Below are 18,820 nucleotides of genomic sequence, written 5' to 3'. Positions count from 1 at the left end.
TCAGGTGTGTGAAAGCTGTGTGTATCAGGTGTGTGTGCCAGCTGTGTTTGTATCAGGAGTGTGTGAAAGCTGTGTGTATCAGGTGTGTGTGCCAGCTGTGTTTGTATCAGGAGTGTGTGAAAGCTGTGTTTTATCAGGTGTGTGTGCCAGCTGTGTTTGTATCAGGTGTGTGTGTGAAAGCTGTGTTTTATCAGGTGTGTGTGCCAGTGGTGTTTGTATCAGGAGTGTGTGAAAGCTGTGTTTGTGTCAGGAGTTTGAAAGCTGTGTTTTATCAGGAGTGTGAAAGCTGTGTTTTATCAGGTGTGTGAAAGCTGTGTTTGTATCAGGTGTGTGAAAGCTGTGTTTTATCAGGTGTGTAAAATCTGTGTTTTATCAGGTGTGTAATAGCTGTGTTTTATCAGGAGTGTGAACGCTGTGTGTTATCAGGTGTGTGAAAGCTGTGTGTTATCAGGTGTGTGAAAGCTGTGTTTTATCAGGTGTGTGAAAGCTGTGTGTATCAGGTGTGTAAAAGCTGTGTGTATCAGGTGTGTGAAAGCTGTGTTTTATCAGGTGTGTAAAAGCTGTGTGTATCAGGTGTGTAAAAGCTGTGTGTATCAGGTGTGTGTGCCAGTTGTGTTTGTATCAGGAGTGTGAAAGCTGTGTTTTATCAGGTGTGTGAAAGCTGTGTTTTATCAGGTGTGTGAAAGCTGTGTTTTATCAGGTGTGTGAAAGCTGTGTGTATCAGGTGTGTGTGCCAGCTGTATGTGTTTTGGCTCTATGAGGCTGGGGCTCTTAGGCACAGTTTAGCAGCAGCTCAGCCCGCCTGCATTATTCAGCCACGACTGAGCCCCAGGATAGGGTTACCCCAAGCAGTACAGCTGATACATTAAGGTGCCCTTTGCAACTATAACGGGCCACACAAACACATACACTACACACACCTGGCACACACACACACGCTGTGAGGCGATGACAGGTCCCAGGGCTGAGGTGAACGGGGGACGGAGGCTCCATAACCAGAGAGAGTGTCGTCTCGGCTCAGTGGGAGAGACACAAAGGACTGCTGCGGGACACAAAGGAACGCTGACGTGGGATATGCTTTCTCACACACCTGACGCACACCTGACACACCGTGTGTAGGAGAGGATACCCCTGAGCAGGGGAGTCTCTCAGACGCACTTCTCTCTGTGTGGGGGGAAACTGCTGCCAAAACTCGGGCAGCAGCCAAGAAGACAATCAACGGCTGCAGAGCACCGACAGAACACTGGCAGAACACTGGCAGAACACTGGCAGAAAACTGGCAGAAAACTGGAAGAGCCCCGACAGAACACTGGAAGAGCACCGACAGAACACTGGCAGAACACTGACAGAACACTGGCAGAACACTGGAAAAACACAGACAGAATACTGGCAGAACACTGGCAGAACACTGGCAGAAAACTGGCAGAACACTGGCAGAAAACTGGCAGAACACTGGCAGAACACTGGCAGAACACTGGCAGAAAACTGGAAGAGCACTGACAGAACACCGGCACAACACTGACAGAACACTGACAGAACACTGACAGAACACTGGAAAAACACTGACAGAAAACTGGCAGAACACTGGCAGAAAACTGGAAGAGCACCGACAGAACACTGACAGAACACTGACAGAACACTGGCAGAACACTGGCAGAACACTGACAGAACACTGGCAGAACACTGGAAAAACACCGACAGAATACTGTCAGAAAACTGTCCGAAAACTGACAGAACACTGTCAGAAAACTGTCAGAACACTGACAGAACACTGACAGAACACTGGAAAAACAAAGACAGAACACTGGCAGAACAAAGACAGAACACTGGCAGAACACAGACAGAACACTGACAGAACAAAAACAGAACACTGACAGAACACTGACAGAACACTGACAGAACACTGCCAGAACACTGGCAGAACACTGGCAGAACACTGGCAGAACACTGGCAGAACACTGACAGAACACTGTCAGAAAACTGACAGAACACTGTCAGAACACTCGCAGAACACTGGCAGAACACAGACAGATCACAGACAGAACACTGGCAGAACACAGACAGAACACTCGGATAATGGGAGACAGTCTGAGGACGATACAGCTGACATATCTGGAGCTTTTTTAAACCACAGAGGAAACACTTTTGATTATTTCTGCCTGGAAATATCCTGTATGATCATTCCTGCTATGCTAGACTGTCTGGACCCTTTTGGGCTGTTTTCAAGGGGACTTGTCTATTGAGTCTGTGTGGTAAGTGTGGCTGATGGTATCAGCCTGGTGTACAGTAGGCCAGTAGTGAACAAGCCTCTGGCAGCCTGGTATGGTACAGTAGTGAACGATGGGAGCTGTGCTGTAAGGAGCCCCAGTCTGGATCAGTCTGCTAGACTACAGAGCTGTACTGTGTGCTGTAAGGAGCCCCAGTCTGGATCAGTCTGCTAGACTACAGAGCTGTCTGACTCTGAGAAGTAATGTGACCAACCGCTGACCGCTGTGATTCAGACTCCGTTACTAGATCGTGTTTTGGATGGCATTGGTTTGGTTGGGCTGTTTTTTCAGTTCACGTTACAGTCTTCACAGAGAAGAGTGGGTCTGAGGCGTAGCTTCATTCAGACAGAGACAGACCGACAGGAGGAGATGCTGCTGTGTTTGACGGCCGGGTGGACAGCAACCCTCTGACCGGCTCCATCTCCCTCTAGCAGGATCCCTGGCCTGAGACAACATGCCACCTAAGAAAGGAGCAGCAGCCAAGAAAGGAGGAGGGAAGGAGGACAAGAAAGGAGGAGGGAAGGAGGACAAGAAAGGAGGGAAGAAAGAGGAGCCGGCTAAAGATAAAGCAAAGGATGATGGGAAGAAAGGTAAAGGAAAGAAGTCAGAGGAGGAGGAGGAGGAGGTGCCAAGCGAGGAGGAAGAGGAGGATGAACAGAGTGAGGAAGAGCAGAAAGCTCCACCGCCACAGAAAGGGAAGGGGAAGGTCGCTCTGAAGGGAGCCTCTAAAGCCGTAGCCATGAAGGCTATGGTCAAGCCGTCCCCCAAACGAGGCCAGCCCCCGCCCCCCGAGGACGACGACGAGGAGGACGAGGAGGTGAAGAAGCCGCAGATGAAGAAGATGGGAGTGTTGAACCTGAAGAAGATGACTCAGGGGAACATCAAGGGAACCAAGGCCATGATGGGGTTCACTGCCGAGGGACAGAAGAAGACAGTCGCCGCCCAGAAGGTCCAGAAGAAACAGGAAGCCAAGTCTCACCTGAAGGCTCTGAGCGGTCTGACCGGTAAGGCCTCACCCTTCTCTGCCTCCGCACCGAAACCCCCCCCGCCGCCGGTGAAGACCCAGCCCAAGAGGAACATGAAGAGCACGTCTCGTCTGTTCCTCAGGATGTCAGGACATAAGAAGACCAAACCTCCCACCAACACCAAGCAGATCCTAGGCACCACTAAGTTCTTCGCTGGCTTCGGGAAATCCAAATCTCCTCCTCCGGAGAAGCCAGCGCTGCCCAGCACCTCCAAGTTCTCCATGTTCACCAGGAAGGAGGAGAAGCCCAAAGAGCCTCCTGGTAAGAAGGGCCTGCTGCTGTCTAACCTGGGGGCCCGCGGCCCCGCCGCCTCAGAGCAGGCTAAAGGACTGGGGGGGAAGTTTAAAGGAATGTTTGTCAAGAAGAAGGACGAGAGCTCTGAGTCTGGGTTTAAGAGTAAAGGCTGGATGCTGGGGAGGATAGCGGGAGCTACTAACTGGCTGACTGGGAGATTCCTGTCCTCTAAGGGCCAGGGGCGTCTGAGGGCAAGTAAGAAGCTGTCGTTCGCCATGCGGGACCCCCGTGCCAGGCTGAGGGGGGGCTACTACAACGAGGACTATGAGGATGATGAGGAAGAGGAAGAATTCACCTATGATGAAGATGAGTACGACCAGAGGTCCCGAGGTCGTTACGGACGACCTTTAACCTACGCCTCCTACGACCCCTACGGAGAGGTCACAGAATACTGCGAGGACAAGTACGGTTACTACGACGACAAGGGCAACTACTACGACTACTACAGCGAGGACGACTATGAGTACCGTGATGATGAGGTGGAGTACTACGACCCGTACCGTTGCTACGATGACGGGTTTGACTACCTCGACCACAGGCAGGGGTTGACGATGGAGGAGTATTGTTACTACGGCGACGATGGTCAGGAGTATTACTATGGCGATGACGGACTGCTGTATCCGATGGAGACCGGGGAATACGGTTACTACTACGACACTAATGAGATATTGGATTACTATGACGACCAGTTGGGCTATTACAACCCGCAGTACCTGGATTATGGGATGTCTGAGCAGTATGGGATGTTGCCGGGTTACGATGGTTTCTATCTGTCAGACCAGTCCCTCCTGTACCACACAGACCCTGCTGCTGGGATGATGGGATATGCTGCTGTTGATCAGTTCAACCCCTATCCCTCCTACCCACTCCACCAAGCCTACCCTCAGCCCTACCCTTTCCCCATGGAAGCTGTTCTGGAGTCAGTGCAGCCAGGGGTGGTGTACGGGGCTGACCAGCTGTCCTACCCAGCAGCTGTCCCAGGATCAGACCAGTTCCGGCTGCCGCGGCCGCAGGTCAGGCTGTTTGGCAAGGAGAGATTAGAGGTCGGCCACGCCCCCTCCTCCCCTCACCTGGCCCTCAAAGACCTGGACATTATGTCAGAGATCCAGTACGAGCCGCTCCCCCTCCCCGAGTACACCCCCAGATCTCACCCCCGGCCTCCCTCCCCCACCCCCACAGCCAAGCTCATCCAGCAGGCCCACGGCCGCACCCCTCTCTCTGCCTCCCCCAGCCGGATCTCCCTCACCCCTGTTGGAGTAACACAGCTCCCACTTCATGACCCCCCCTTCTATCACCACTCCCCCATACCTCTAGAGCCTGTGTTCCAGCAATACACCCCACAGATGGGAGAGATCTCTGGGATGGGACCCTATCCACCCATGGCTTCTCCTTATCCATCGATGGCTCCACAGATGGGAGAGATCTCAGGGATGGGACCCTATCCACCCATGGCTTCTCCTTATCCATCGATGGCTCCACAGAGGGCCACCCCATTTTCCCCCATGTTTTCCCCAATGCCAGTGCGTCGTCTCGGCCCCCACCCGTCCCCTCAGCTCTCTCTAAGGCCTGGTTCTCCAGGTATGGGGCGCGTCCCTCATCCCACTCACCCCATGGACCCCCACCTCTCCCCTCGGCTCTCCAGGAGGGGGATTCCTACCCCCCATCTGCCCCCCTCTCCGCTAGCCAGGAGGCGTACCTCCCCCCTCTCCTCGCCCCTCCCATCCAGACGAGGCCCCTCCCTCAGGGCTCAGAGTCAGCCGTCCAGGAGGAGGAGACTCCTCTCTCACCCGTCTCACCCGTCTCCCCCCTGCTCCCCCCTGGCCAGTCCCCCCTCCTCCCCCCGAGGATCCCTGAGGAAAAGGAGCCCTCCTCATTCCCCCAGGCCCCCCTCCCCTCCTCTCTCCAGAGCTCGTCTGATTGGAGGAAGGAAGCAACAAAGCACCTTGTCTCGCCCCTCCTCCCCCTCTGCCTCCCCTCTCAGAAGGAACCCCCCCCTCGGGGAATACAGACCCCTGTCTCCAACATTCCGTCCTGCCTCCCCCTCACCTAACCTCTCTTCCCCCCGCCGACTCTCCTCCCCCACCCCCTCCTGTATGTCCAGCCGCCCCCTCCCTTCCCGCACCTCCACACGGCACCTCAGAGGGGGTCGTGGCCAGGTGCCCATGGGGGCGGTGAAGCCCTCGCCAGGTAACCCCTACCTGCAGAGACGTAGTCGGCACGGCACCCCTCTCACCCAGAACGTGGCTCCCTTCAGGTCATCGGTTCACAGTGTCGCCGAGGGCCAACCCTCCCCAGCAGGACAGCTGCAGGGCCCCGGCCCCTCCATGTTGGCACGCTCAGTGTCCCGTCCGGGAGGGGTCAGGGAGTCGCAGCGGACCCCCCAGGGATGTTTCCATCGCCCCGTAGGGAGGGGCCACCCTCTCGTCCGCATGCCCAGGAACCCACCTCCTGGCAGGCAGTCGTTCAGAGGCCATCCTCTCTCCCCCCAGCCCTCCATGAAGCAGCAGGGTGGTCCTCTCTCTCCACAGCCCTCTGTTAGACGCCCCTCCTCCCCACAACACAAGCAACCCTCTTCCCCCCTGCCGCCCCGTGCCCCCTCTCCCTTCCACCACTTCTCCCCAGCCTCCTTCAGACCTCCCCCCCACCACCCCAGTCTCCCCCATCACTCCCAGGTCGTGACCCAGTACAACCACACTATGGAGCCAGGAGCTTCTCCCTTACTGACCAACGCTCACCTTAGAGGATTAAACTACACCTCCCCTCAGCAGCGGCCCCCCTCCCCCCATCCCTCCCTCCATTACGATCCTCGTTCCTCCCCCCTCCAGAACCTGCGTAACACGTCCTATAGTTCACCTGTACAGAGAGGCCCCTCCCCCTCGCCCGGTGGCCAGTTGATGATGTCATATGATGGACAGGTTAGCCAGGGTTCCTCCCCTCAGCTGTCTAACGCCTTACAGCAGAACACTAACCTGTCTAACGCCTCCTACTCCTACCCCCTGGCCTCCTCTCCTCTCCAGAGGAATGCCTCCCTCTACACCCCCGTCCTCTCCCCCTATCAGACCCAGTCCTCCTCACCTCGTCTCTCCAGCACCGTGCTCAGCCCTCGGCTCCGCAACGCCTCCTACGCCTCCCCCGCTCTTCACAGACCTCCTCCACCCTCCTCCCCCACGCTGTCCACCACTCTTAGCACCTCCCACCACCTACAGGGGTCAGCGTTCCGCCTACCTGACGGTTCCGTGATGATGTCGGGGGGTTCCGAGGGGAACAAGAGCAGTGGAGGTTCTCCCGGTTCTGTCTCTCTGATGTCTAATGCTCTGCAGAACACTAGCATGAGACAAGCTACCTACCGTCTACCAGACGGTTCTCTGGTCACCAGGACTGAACCCAATCCTCAACCATCCTCCTTCTCTCCAAACCTCTCCTCCGCTCTCCTCAACCCCAACATGCAACAGGCTACGTTTAAATTACCAGATGGGACGCTAGTAACCCAGAACGAGCCTCAACCGATTCCCTCTCCCTCCTTCTCTCCGAATCTCTCCTCAGCTCTTCTCAACACAAACCTCCGCCAGGCTACGTACAGATTACCGGATGGAACTCTAGTAACCAGGACTGAACAAACTCCTCAGCCATCCTCTCCGATGCTCTCCTCTGCTCTCCTCAACCCCAACATGCAACAGACTACGTATAAATTACCAGATGGGACGCTAGTAACCCAGAATGAGCCTCAACGGATTCCCTCTCCCTCCTTCTCTCCGAATCTCTCCTCAGCTCTTCTCAACCCAAACCTCCGCCAGGCTACGTACAGATTACCGGATGGAACTCTAGTAACCAGGACTGAACAAACTCCCCAGCCATCCTCTCTGATGCTCTCCTCTGCCCTCCTCAACCAGAATCTTACCAAGGCTACATACCGTTTACCAGACGGAACTCTAGTAACCAGGAACGAGCCTCCACAACCTTCTTCTCCTAACCTCTCCTCTGCCCTCCTCAACCAGGATCTTACCAAGGCTACGTACAGATTACCGGATGGAACTCTAGTAACCAGGAACGAGCCTCCACAACCTTCTTCTCCTAACCTCTCCTCTGCCCTCCTCAACCAGAATCTTACCAAGGCTACGTACAGATTACCGGATGGAACTCTAGTAACCAGGAACGAGCCTCCACAATCTTCTCCTAACCTCTCCTCTGCCCTCCTCAACCAGAATCTTACCAAGGCTACGTACAGATTACCAGATGGAACTCTAGTAACCAGGAACGAGCCTCCACAACCTTCTTCTCCTAACCTCTCCTCTGCCCTCCTCAATCAGAATCTTACCAAGGCTACATACCGTCTACCAGACGGAACTCTAGTAACCAGGAACGAGCCTCCACAACCTTCTTCTCCTAACCTCTCCTCTGCTCTCCTCAACCAGAATCTTACCAAGGCTACGTACAGATTACCAGACGGAACTCTAGTAACCAGGAACGAGCCTCCACAACCTTCTTCTCCTAACCTCTCCTCTGCTCTCCTCAACCCTAACGTCCGTGGAGCCTCCTATAGGGGGGGGTCTCTGGCCCCCCCTAGCCCCTCCCCCAACCTGTCCAATGCTCTCCAGAACCAGAACCTGCGTTCCGCCACTTACAGACTACCTGATGGGACCTTAGTGACCCGGGCCCAGCCTAGCACTCCCCAGCTCTCCAACGCTCTACAGAACCAGAACCTGCGTTCAGCTACGTACAGACTTCCTGACGGGAGCCTGATGACGAGACCTGTTCCCGCCACCCCCCAGCTTGGCAATGCCCTACAGAACAAGAACCTCCGTGGGGCTTCCTACCGCCTGCCCTCCTCGCTGGAGGAGCCTGGAGGGGGGCGATACGCCGTGGTCATGCCCCAGGTCCAGGGCTCTGGGCCGGGGCAAGGGGCAGGGCATCACTGGGCTCAGGACCCAGGGCCTGGGATGGGGACACAGCCTAGGGGTCCAGGGGAGCAGGTGGATGTGTGGGGGTCAGAGACAGTGCTGCCCCACCCAACCGTCCAGAACCTCACCAAGTGGTCCATGTACCGGGATGAGGAGCTGCTGGATCCCCCGGGGCCCCCCCACCATGGACAGAGAGAGATGGACCTGGAGCCGGACTGGGCTCCTAACAGGGAAGGGGAACCCACTGGGCCCTGGTACGATAAGGTAATACTGGTTTAACTATAGAACCCACTGGGCCCTGGTATGATGAGGTAATACTGGTTTAACTATAGAACCCACTGGGCCCTGGTATGATAAGGTAATACTGGTTTAACTATAGAACCCACTGGGCCCTGGTATGATAAGGTAATACTGGTTTAACTATAGAACCCACTGGGCACTGGTATGGGCCCTCGTAATACTGAATACTTGGCCCTCGTAATACTGAAAATACTGTTAATACAGTAAACTACTACAGGTATGATATGGTAATACAATAAGCTACTACTGGTATGATATGGTAATACAGTAACCTACTACTGGTATGATAAGGTAATACAGTACGCCACTACTGGTATGAGAAGGTAATACCGGTGATATTAGTACTACTGGTATGATGAGATAATACAGTAGCCTACTATTGGTATGATAAGGTAATACAGTAAACTGCCTCTGGTACGATATGGTAGTACAGTAAGCCTCTAATGTAATGATAAGGTAATACAGTAGGCCGCTACAGATACGGTATGGTAATACAGTAAGCCACTACTGTAATGATAAGGTATTACAGCAGGCTACTACTGTTATGATAATGTAATACAGTAGGCTACTACTGTTATGATAAGGTAACACAGTAGGCTGCTACTGGTACGGTACATTAATACTGGTACTATTGGCCTCCCGGGTGGCGCAGTGATTAAGGGCGCTGTGCTGCAGCGCCAGCTGTGCCATCAGAGACGCTGGGTTCGCGCCCAGGCTCTGTGGCGGGCCAGGCGCAGTGCGCGCTAACCAAGGTTGTCAGGTGCAATGTGTTTCCTCCGGGTTGGATGCGCGCTGTGATAAGAAGCAGTGTGGCTAGGTTGGGTTGTGTATCGGAGGACGCATGACTTTCAACCTTCATCTCTCCCGAGCCCTGGTATGATAAGGTAATACTGGTTTAACTATAGAGCGATGAGACAAGATAGTAGCTACTACAACAATTGGACACCACGAAATTGAGGAGAAAAAGGGGTAAAAACATACTGGTACTATTGGTAATACTGCTACTACTGTTATGATAAGGTAATACAGTAGGCTACTACTGGTATGATAAGGTAATACAGTAGGCTACTACTGGTATGATAAGGTAATACAGTAGGCTACTACTGGTATGATAAGGTAATACAGTAGGCTACTACTGTTATGATAAGGTAATACAGTAGGCTACTACTGGTATGATAAGGTAATACAGTAGGCTACTACTGGTATGATAAGGTAATACAGCAGGCTACTACTGGTATGATAAGGTAATACATTAGGCTACCACTGTTATGATAAGGTAACACAGCAGGCCACTACTGGTATGATAAGGTAATACAGTAGGCTACTACTGGTATGATAAGGTAATACAGTAGGCTACTACTGGTATGATAACGTAATACAGTAGGCTACTACTGGTATGATAAGGTAATACAGTAGGCTACTACTGGTATGATAAGGTAATACTGTTACTACTGGTAATACTGGTACGATGAGGTCATACTGTTATGATAAGGTAATACTGGTACTACTGGTACGATGAGGTCATACAGCAGGCTACTACTGTTATGATAAGGTAATACTGGTAAACAGTAAATGCAGGTGTAGAAGCACGGTGGCTAAGAAAAACTCCCAGAACCTACGAAGAAACCTAGAGAGGAACCAGGCTATGAGGGGTGGCCAGTCCTCTTCTGGCTGTGCCGGGTGGAGATTATAACAGAACATGGCCAAGATGTTCAAATGTTCATAGGTGACCAGCAGGGTCAAATAATAATAATCACAGTAGTTGTCGAGGGTGCAGCAAGTCAGCACCCTCAGGAGTGAATGTCAGCTGGCTTTTCATAGCTGATCATTCAGAGTATCTCTACCGTTCTTGCTGTCTCTAGAGAGTTGAAAACTGCAGGTCTGGGACAGGTTGCCCGTCCGGTGAACAGGTCAGGGTTCCATAGCCGCAGGCAGAACAGTTGAAACTGGAGCAGCAGCACGACCAGGTGGACTGGGGACAGCAAGGAGTCATCAGGCCAGGTAGTCCTGAGGCATGGTCCTAGGGCTCAGGTCCTCCGAGAGTAAGAGAGAAAGAAAGAAAGAGAGAGAGAGAGAAAAAGGACATCGTATAAGACAGGAGAAATACTCCAGATATAACAGACTGGCCCTAGCCCCCCGACACATAAACTACTGCAGCATAAATACTGGAGACTGGGACAGGAGTGGTCGGGAGACACTGTGGCCCCGTCCGACAATACCCCCGGACAGGGCAGGATGTAACCCCACCCACTTTGCTAAAGCACAGCCCCCACACCACTACAGGGATATCTCCAACCACCAATTTACCATCCTGAGACAAGGCCGAGTATAGCCCACGAAGATCTCCGTCACGGCACAACCCAAGGGGGGGGGGGGGGGCGCCAACCCGGACAGGAAGATCACATCAGTGACTCAACCCACTCAAGTGACGCACCCCTCCCAGGGACGGTATGAAAGAGCCCCAGTAAGCCAGTGACTCAGCCCCTGTAATATGGTTAGAGGCAGAGAATCCCAGTGGAAAGAGGGGAACTGGCCAGGCAGAGACAGCAGGACCAAATCAGAGAGATAGGTAGGAGCAAGCCCATGAAATGCTTTGTAGGTTAGCAGTAAAAGCTTGAAATCAGCCCTTGCCTTGACAGGAAGCCAGTGTAGGGATGCTAGCACTGGAGTAATATGATCACATTTTTTGGTTCTTGTCAGGATTCTAGCAGCTTTATCCGGGTAGCCAGAAAGTAGAGCATTGTAGTAGTCTAACCTAGAAGTAACAAAAGCATGGATTAATTTTTCTGCATAATTTTTGGACAAAGTTTCTGATCAAGCTGCCCTTGAAACAGTCTTGATATGTTCGTCAAAAGAGAGATCAGGGTCCAGAGTAATGCAGAGGTCCTTCACAGTTTTATTTGAGACGACTGTACAACCATTAAGATTAATTGTCAGATTCAGCAGAAGATCTCTTTGTTTCTTGGGACCTAGAACAAGCATCTCTGCTTTGTCCGAGTTTAAAAGTAGAAGGTTTGCAGCCATCCAAATTGCAAGGGCAATTTTGGGGCTTCACCATGTTTCATTGAAATGTACAGCTGTGTGTCATCTGCATAGCAGTGAAAGTTAACATTATGTTTTCGAATGACATCCCCAAGAGGTAAAATATATAGTGAAAACAATAGTGGTCCTAAAACGGAACCTTGAGGAACACCGAAATGTACAGTTGATTTGTCAGAGGACAAACCATTCAGAGAGACAAACTGATATCTTTCCGACAGATAAGATCTAAACCAGGCCAGAACATGTCCGTGTAGACCAATTTGGGTTTCCAATCTCTCCAAAAGAATGTGGTGATTGATGGTATCAAAAGCAGCACTAAGGTCTAGGAGCAAAAGGACAGATGCAGAGCCTTGATCTGATGCCATTAAAAGGTAATTTACCACCTTCACAAGTGCAGTCTCAGTGCTAGGATGGGGTCTAAAACCAGACTGAAGCATTTCGTATACATTGTTTTTCTTCAGGAAGGCAGTGAGTTGCTGCGCAACAGCCTTTTATAAAACGTTTGAGAGGAATGAAAGATTCGATTTAGGCCGATAGTCTTTAAAATATTTTCTGGGTCAAGGTTTGGCTTTTTCATGAAAGGCTTTATTACTGCCACTTTTAGTGAGTTTGGTACACATCCGGTGGATAGAGAGCTGTTTATTATGTTCAACATAGGAGGGTCAAGCACAGGAAGCAGCTCTTTCAGTAGTTCAGTTGGAATAGGGTCCAGCATGCAGCTTGAAGGTTTAGAGGCAATGAATATTTTCATCATTGTGTCAAGAGATATAGTACTAAAACACTTGAGCGTCTCTCTTGATCCTAGGTCCTGGCAGAGTTGTGCAGACTCAGGACAACTGAGCATTGAAGGAATACGCAGATTTAAAGAGGAGTCCGTAATTTGCTTTCTAATAATCATGATCTTTTCCTCAAAGAAGTTCATGAATTTATCACTGCTAAAGTGAAAGCCGACTCTCTTGGGGAATGCTGCTTTTTAGTTAGCTTTGTGACAGTATCAAAAAGGAATTTCGGATTGTTCTTATTTTCCTCAATTAAGTTAGAAAAATAGGATGATCGAGCAGCAGTAAGGGCTCTTCGGTACTGCACGGTACTGTCTTTCCAAGCTAGTCGAAAGACTTCCAGTTTGGTGTGGAGCCATTTCCGTTCCAATTTTCTGGAAGCTTGCTTCAGAGCTCGGGTATTTTCTGTGTACCAGGGAGCTAGTTTCTTATGAGAAATGTTTTTAGTTTTTAGGGGTGCAACTGCATCTAGGGTATTGCACAAGGTTAAATTGAGTTCCTCAGTTAGGTGGTTAACTGATTTTTGTCCTCTGGCGTCCTTGGGTAGACAGAGGGAATCTGGAAGGACATCAAGGAATCTTTGTGTTGTCTGTAAATTTATAGCACGACTTTTGATGTTCCTTGGTTGGGGTCTGAGCAGATTATTTGTTGCAATTGCAAACGTAATGAAATGGTGGTCCGATAGTCCAGGATTATGAGGAAAAACAATAAGATCCACAACATTTATTCCATGGGACAAAACTAGGTCCAGAGTATGACTGTGACAGTGAGTGGGTCCAGAGACATGTTGGACAAAACCCACTGAGTCGATGATGGCTCCGAAAGCCTTTTGGAGTGGGTCTGTGGACTTTTCCATGTGAATATTAAAGTCACCAAAGATTAGAATATTATCTGCTGTGACTACAAGGTCCGATAGGAATTCAGGGAACTCACTGAGGAACGCTGTATATGGCCCAAGAGGCCTGTAAACAGTAGCTATGAAAAGGGATTGAGTAGGCTGCATAGATTTCATGACTAGAAGCTCAAAAGACGAAAACCTTTTTTTTTGTAAATTGAAATTTGCTATCGTAAATGTTAGCAACACCTCCGCCTTTGCGGGATGCACGGGGGATATGGTCACTAGTGTAGCCAGGAGGTGAGGCCTCATTTAACACAGTAAATTAATCAGGCTTAAGCCATGTTTCAGTCAGGCCAATCACATCAAGATTATGATCAGTGATTAGTTCATTGACTATGATTGCCTTTGAAGTAAGGGATCTAACATTAAGTAGCCCTATTTTGAGATGTGAGGTATCACGATCTCTTTCAATAATGACAGGAATGGAGGTGGTCTTTATCCCAGTGAGATTGCTAAGGTGAACACTGCCATATTTAGTTTTGCCCAACCTAGGTCGAGGCACAGACACGGTCTCAATGGGGATAGCTGAGCTGACTACACTGACTGTGCTAGTGGCAGACTCCACTAAGCTGGCAGGCTGGCTAACAGCCTGCTGCCTGGCCTGCACCCTATTTCATTGTGGAGCTAGAGGAGTTAGAGCCCTGTCTATGTTGGTAGATAAGATGAGAACACCCCTCCAGCTAGGATGGAGTCCGTCACTCCTCAGCAGGTCAGGCTTGGTCCTGTTTGTGGGTGTGTCCCAGAAAGAGGGCCAAATATCTACAAATTCTATCTTTTGGGAGGGGCAGAAACCAGCGATTGAGTTGTGAGCCTCTGCTGTAGAGCTCATCACTCCCCCTAACTGGGAGGGGCCAGAGACAATTACTGCTATAGAGCTCATCACTCCCCCTAACTGGGAGGGGCCAGAGACAATTACTGCTGTAGAGCTCATCACTCCCCCTAACTGGGAGGGGGCCAGAGACAATTACTGCTGTAGAGCTCATCACTCCCCCTAACTGGGAGGGGGCCAGAGACAATTACTGCTGTAGAGCTCATCACTCCCCCTAACTGGGAGGGGGCCAGAGACAATTACTTGATGCCGATTTACACGCTGAAGCTATGTTGCACTTGGTGACCTCTGACTGTTTCATCCTAACATCGTTGGTGCCGACGTGGATAACAATATCTCTATACTCTCTACACTCGCCAGTTTTATCTTTAGCCAGCACCATCTTCAGATTAGCTTTAACGTAGGTAGCCCTGCCCCCTGGTAAACAGTGTATGATCGCTGGATGATTCGTTTGAAGTCTAATACTGCGGGTAATGGAGTCGCCAATGACTAGGGTTTTCAATTTGTCAGAGGTGGGAGGCTAATGGTGGGAGGCTAATGGTGGGAGGCTTCGGCGTCTCAGACCCTGTAACAGGAGGAGTAGAGACCAGAGAAGGCTCGGCCTCTGACTCCGACTCGTTGCTTAATGGGGAAAACCGGTTGAAAGTTTCTGTCGGCTGAATGAGCGACACCTGTTGAGCATTCCTACAGCATTTCCCTCCAGAAACCATGAGAAAGTTGTCCGGCTGCGGGGACTGTGCCAGGGGATTTATACTACTATCTGTACTTACTGGTGGCACAGACGCTGTTTCATCCTTTCCTACACTGAAATTAGAAGGCATCATGTTAATGTTACTACTTAGCTTCGGCTGTTGGAGGTCCTGACGAACCACGTCCAGATAAAGCGTCCGGAGTGAAAAAGTTGAGGGAAAAACAAATAATATAAACGGTAATTAAAAAGTAAAAACCGGAAAGTTGTCAGGTAGCAAAGTAAAGTTAGCAACAAAACGCACAGCAGCACGTAAACAAGTCTGCAAATTGTGACCGGAAGTTGTGACCTGAAGTTATGAAACCAAACACACTCTATCATTCACAAACACATACTACTGGTAGTACTCGTATGATGAGGTACTACTGGTACTACTGGTACGCTAAGGCAATACTGGTATGATAAGGTAATACCGCTAATACTTTTACGATAAGGTAATGCTGGTAATACTGGTACGATAAGGCAATACTGGTACAATAAGGTAATACCGGTAATACTGGTACGATAAGGTAATACCGGTAATACTGGTACGATCAGGTAATACTGGTACAATAAAGTAATACCGGTAATGCTGGTATGATAAGGTAATACTGGTAGGATAAGGTAATATCGGTAATACTGGTACGCTAAGGTAATACCGGTAATACTGGCACAATACAGTAATACTGGTACGATAAGGTAATACTGGTATGATAAGGTAATACCAGTAATAATGGTACGATAAAGTAATACTGGTATGACAAGGTATACCAGTAATACTGGAAAGTTGTCAGGTAGCAAAGTAAAGTTAGCAACAAAACGCACAGCAGCACGTAAACAAGTCTGCAAATTGTGACCGGAAGTTGTGACCTGAAGTTATGAAACCAAACACACTCTATGATTCACAAACACATACTACTGGTAGTACTCGTATGATGAGGTACTACTGGTACTACTGGTACGCTAAGGCAATACTGGTATGATAAGGTAATACCGCTAATACTTTTACGATAAGGTAATGCTGGTAATACTGGTACGATAAGGCAATACTGGTACAATAAGGTAATACCGGTAATACTGGTACGATAAGGTAATACCGGTAATACTGGTACGATCAGGTAATACTGGTACAATAAAGTAATACCGGTAATGCTGGTATGATAAGGTAATACTGGTAGGATAAGGTAATATCGGTAATACTGGTACGCTAAGGTAATACCGGTAATACTGGCACAATACAGTAATACTGGTACGATAAGGTAATACTGGTATGATAAGGTAATACCAGTAATAATGGTACGATAAAGTCATACTGGTATGACAAGGTATACCAGTAATACTGGTACGCTAAGGTAATACAGGTAATACTGGTACGATAAGGTAATACTGGTACGATAGGGTAATACTGGTACGATAAGGTAATACGGGTACGATGAAGGTAATACTGATACGATAAGGCAATACTGGTAATACTGGTACGATAAGGTAATACTGGCACAATAAGGTAATACTGGTACGAGAAGGTAATACCGGTAATAATGGCACGATAAGGTAACACTGGTACGATAAGGTAATACCGGTAATACTGGTATGATAAGGTAATACTGGTAATACTGGTACGATAAGGTAATACTGGTACGATAAGGTAATACCGGAATGATAAGTGGAACTGGATGCGATGTCTTGTGAATGTCGGTAGATGAACTCAACGGTGTGTCTGTGTGTAGATGTACTCCATCCGCAGCCTGCCCAGCATGGTGTACCGGGAGCAGCCAGAGGAAGACGGAGTAGAGGACATGACGCAGCTGGAGTGAGAACACAACACAACACAACAGCCTTATTTAAAGGATGTGGAAGCTGCTATTTCAGCTGGTCTGTGTGCTTCTGTGTCTGTTGTTCCAGGGAGCTGTCTGAGGGATCTGTGCTGCTCAACCTGAAGAAGAGGTTTGAGAGAGAGATCATCTATGTGAGTTTACTAAAAACACACTGGACACGCCCATTACCTGATAAACTAATAACATTCACACATGTCCCTCTATCCCCTGTACAGACCTATAGCTAGGATCCTGTTGTGTGTGTTATTAGTGGAATGTGTGTGTGTGTGTGTACAGGGGTGGAAAAACTACCCAATTCTCATACTTGAGTAGAAAATGACTCAAATTAAAGTGAAAGTCACCCAGTAAAATACTACTTTAGTAAAAGTCTAAAAGTATTTGGTTTTAAATATACTAAAGTATCAAAAGTAAAAGTATAAATAATTTGAAATTCCTTTTATGAAGCAAACCAGACGGCAGCATATTGTTTTGTATTTATTTACGGATAGCCAGGGGCACACTCCAAAACTCAGACATCATTTACAAACCAAGCATGTGTGTTTAGTGAGTCTGCCAGATCAGGGGCACACTCCAAAACTCAGACATCATTTACAAACCAAGCATGTGTGTTTAGTGAGTCTGCCAGATCAGAGACAGTAGGGATGACCAGGAATGTTCTCTTGATCAGAGGCAGTAGGGATGACCAGGGATGTTCTCTTGATCAGAGGCAGTAGGAATGACCAGGGATGTTCTCTTGATCAGAGGCAGTAGGGATGACCAGGGATGTTCTCTTGATCAGAGGCAGTAGGGATGACCAGGGATGTTCTCTTGATCAGAGGCAGTAGGGATGACCAGGGATGTTCTCTTGATCAGAGGCTGTAGGGATGACCAGGGATGTTCTCTTGATCAGAGGCAGTAGGGATGTTCTCTTGATCAGAGGCAGTAGGGGTGTTCTCTTGACCAGAGGCAGTAGGGGTGTTCTCTTGACCAGAGGCAGTAGGGGTGTTCTCTTGACCAGAGGCAGTAGGGGTGTTCTCTTGATCAGAGGCAGTAGGGATGTTGTCTTGATCAGAGGCAGTAGGGGTGTTCTCTTGATCAGAGGCAGTAGGGATGTTCTCTTGATCAGAGGCAGTAGGGGTGTTCTCCACTGTGTGTGTAACGTCTTTCCCCAGTCTCAGACATACACCACTGTTCAAAAGTTTGGGGTCACTTAGAAATGTCCTCGTTTTAGAAAGAATTGATCAGAAATACAGTGTAGACATTGTTAATGTTGTAAATGACTATTGTAGCTGGAAACAGCTGATGTTTTAATGGAATATCTACATAGGCGTACAGTGGCCCATTATCAGCAACCATCACTCCTGTGTTCCAATGGCACGTTGTGTTAGCTAATCCACTTTTATCATTTTATGAAGGCTAGTTGATCATTAGAAAACCCTTTTGCGATTATGTTACCACAGCTGAAAACTGTTGTCCTGATTAAAGAAGCAATGAAACTGGCCTTCTGTAGACTAATTGAGTATCTGGAGCATCAGCATTTGTGGGTTCGATTACAGGCTCAAAATGGCCAGAAACAAAGACCTTTCTTCTGAAACTCGTCAGTCTATTCTTGTTCTGAGAAATTAAGGCTGTTCCATGCGAGAAATTGCCAAGAAACTGAAGATCTCGTACAATGCTGTGTACTACTCCCTTCACAGAACAGATCAAACTGGCCCTGACCAGAATAGAAAGAGGAGTGGGAGGCCCCGGTGCACAACTGAGCAAGAGGACAAGTACATTAGAGTGTCTAGTTTGAGAAATAGACGCCTCACAAGTCCTCAGCTGACAGCTTCATTAAATAGTACCCGCAAAACACTAGTCTCAACGTCAACAGTGAAGAGGCGACTCTGGGATGCTGGCCTTCTCTCTAGCCTCAGTGAACCCCTATAAGATGTTCAACATGTACCT

General features: G+C 49.4%; 1 protein-coding gene across 1 annotated transcript in view; it reads left to right on the top strand.

Moving 5' to 3' along the window:
- The first annotated feature begins 1,891 nt into the window (after nucleotides 1–1,891).
- The window catches only part of LOC109886807 (unconventional myosin-XV-like), a 202,711-nt gene continuing 185,782 nt past the window's right edge, over nucleotides 1,892–18,820 (top strand). The window contains exons 1-3 of the mRNA XM_031813775.1: nucleotides 1,892–8,748; nucleotides 16,787–16,869; nucleotides 16,962–17,025. Coding sequence (XP_031669635.1) covers nucleotides 2,722–8,748; nucleotides 16,787–16,869; nucleotides 16,962–17,025 — 6,174 coding nt within the window. The 5' untranslated portion in view covers nucleotides 1,892–2,721. The remainder of the gene's footprint in view (nucleotides 8,749–16,786; nucleotides 16,870–16,961; nucleotides 17,026–18,820) is intronic.

This window comes from Oncorhynchus kisutch, unplaced genomic scaffold (genome assembly GCF_002021735.2).
Source record: "Oncorhynchus kisutch isolate 150728-3 unplaced genomic scaffold, Okis_V2 Okis06b-Okis10b_hom, whole genome shotgun sequence".
Classification (NCBI taxonomy): domain Eukaryota; kingdom Metazoa; phylum Chordata; class Actinopteri; order Salmoniformes; family Salmonidae; genus Oncorhynchus; species Oncorhynchus kisutch.
Note: the sequence above shows the minus strand (reverse complement) of the source record. Positions and strands in the feature narration are given on the sequence as shown.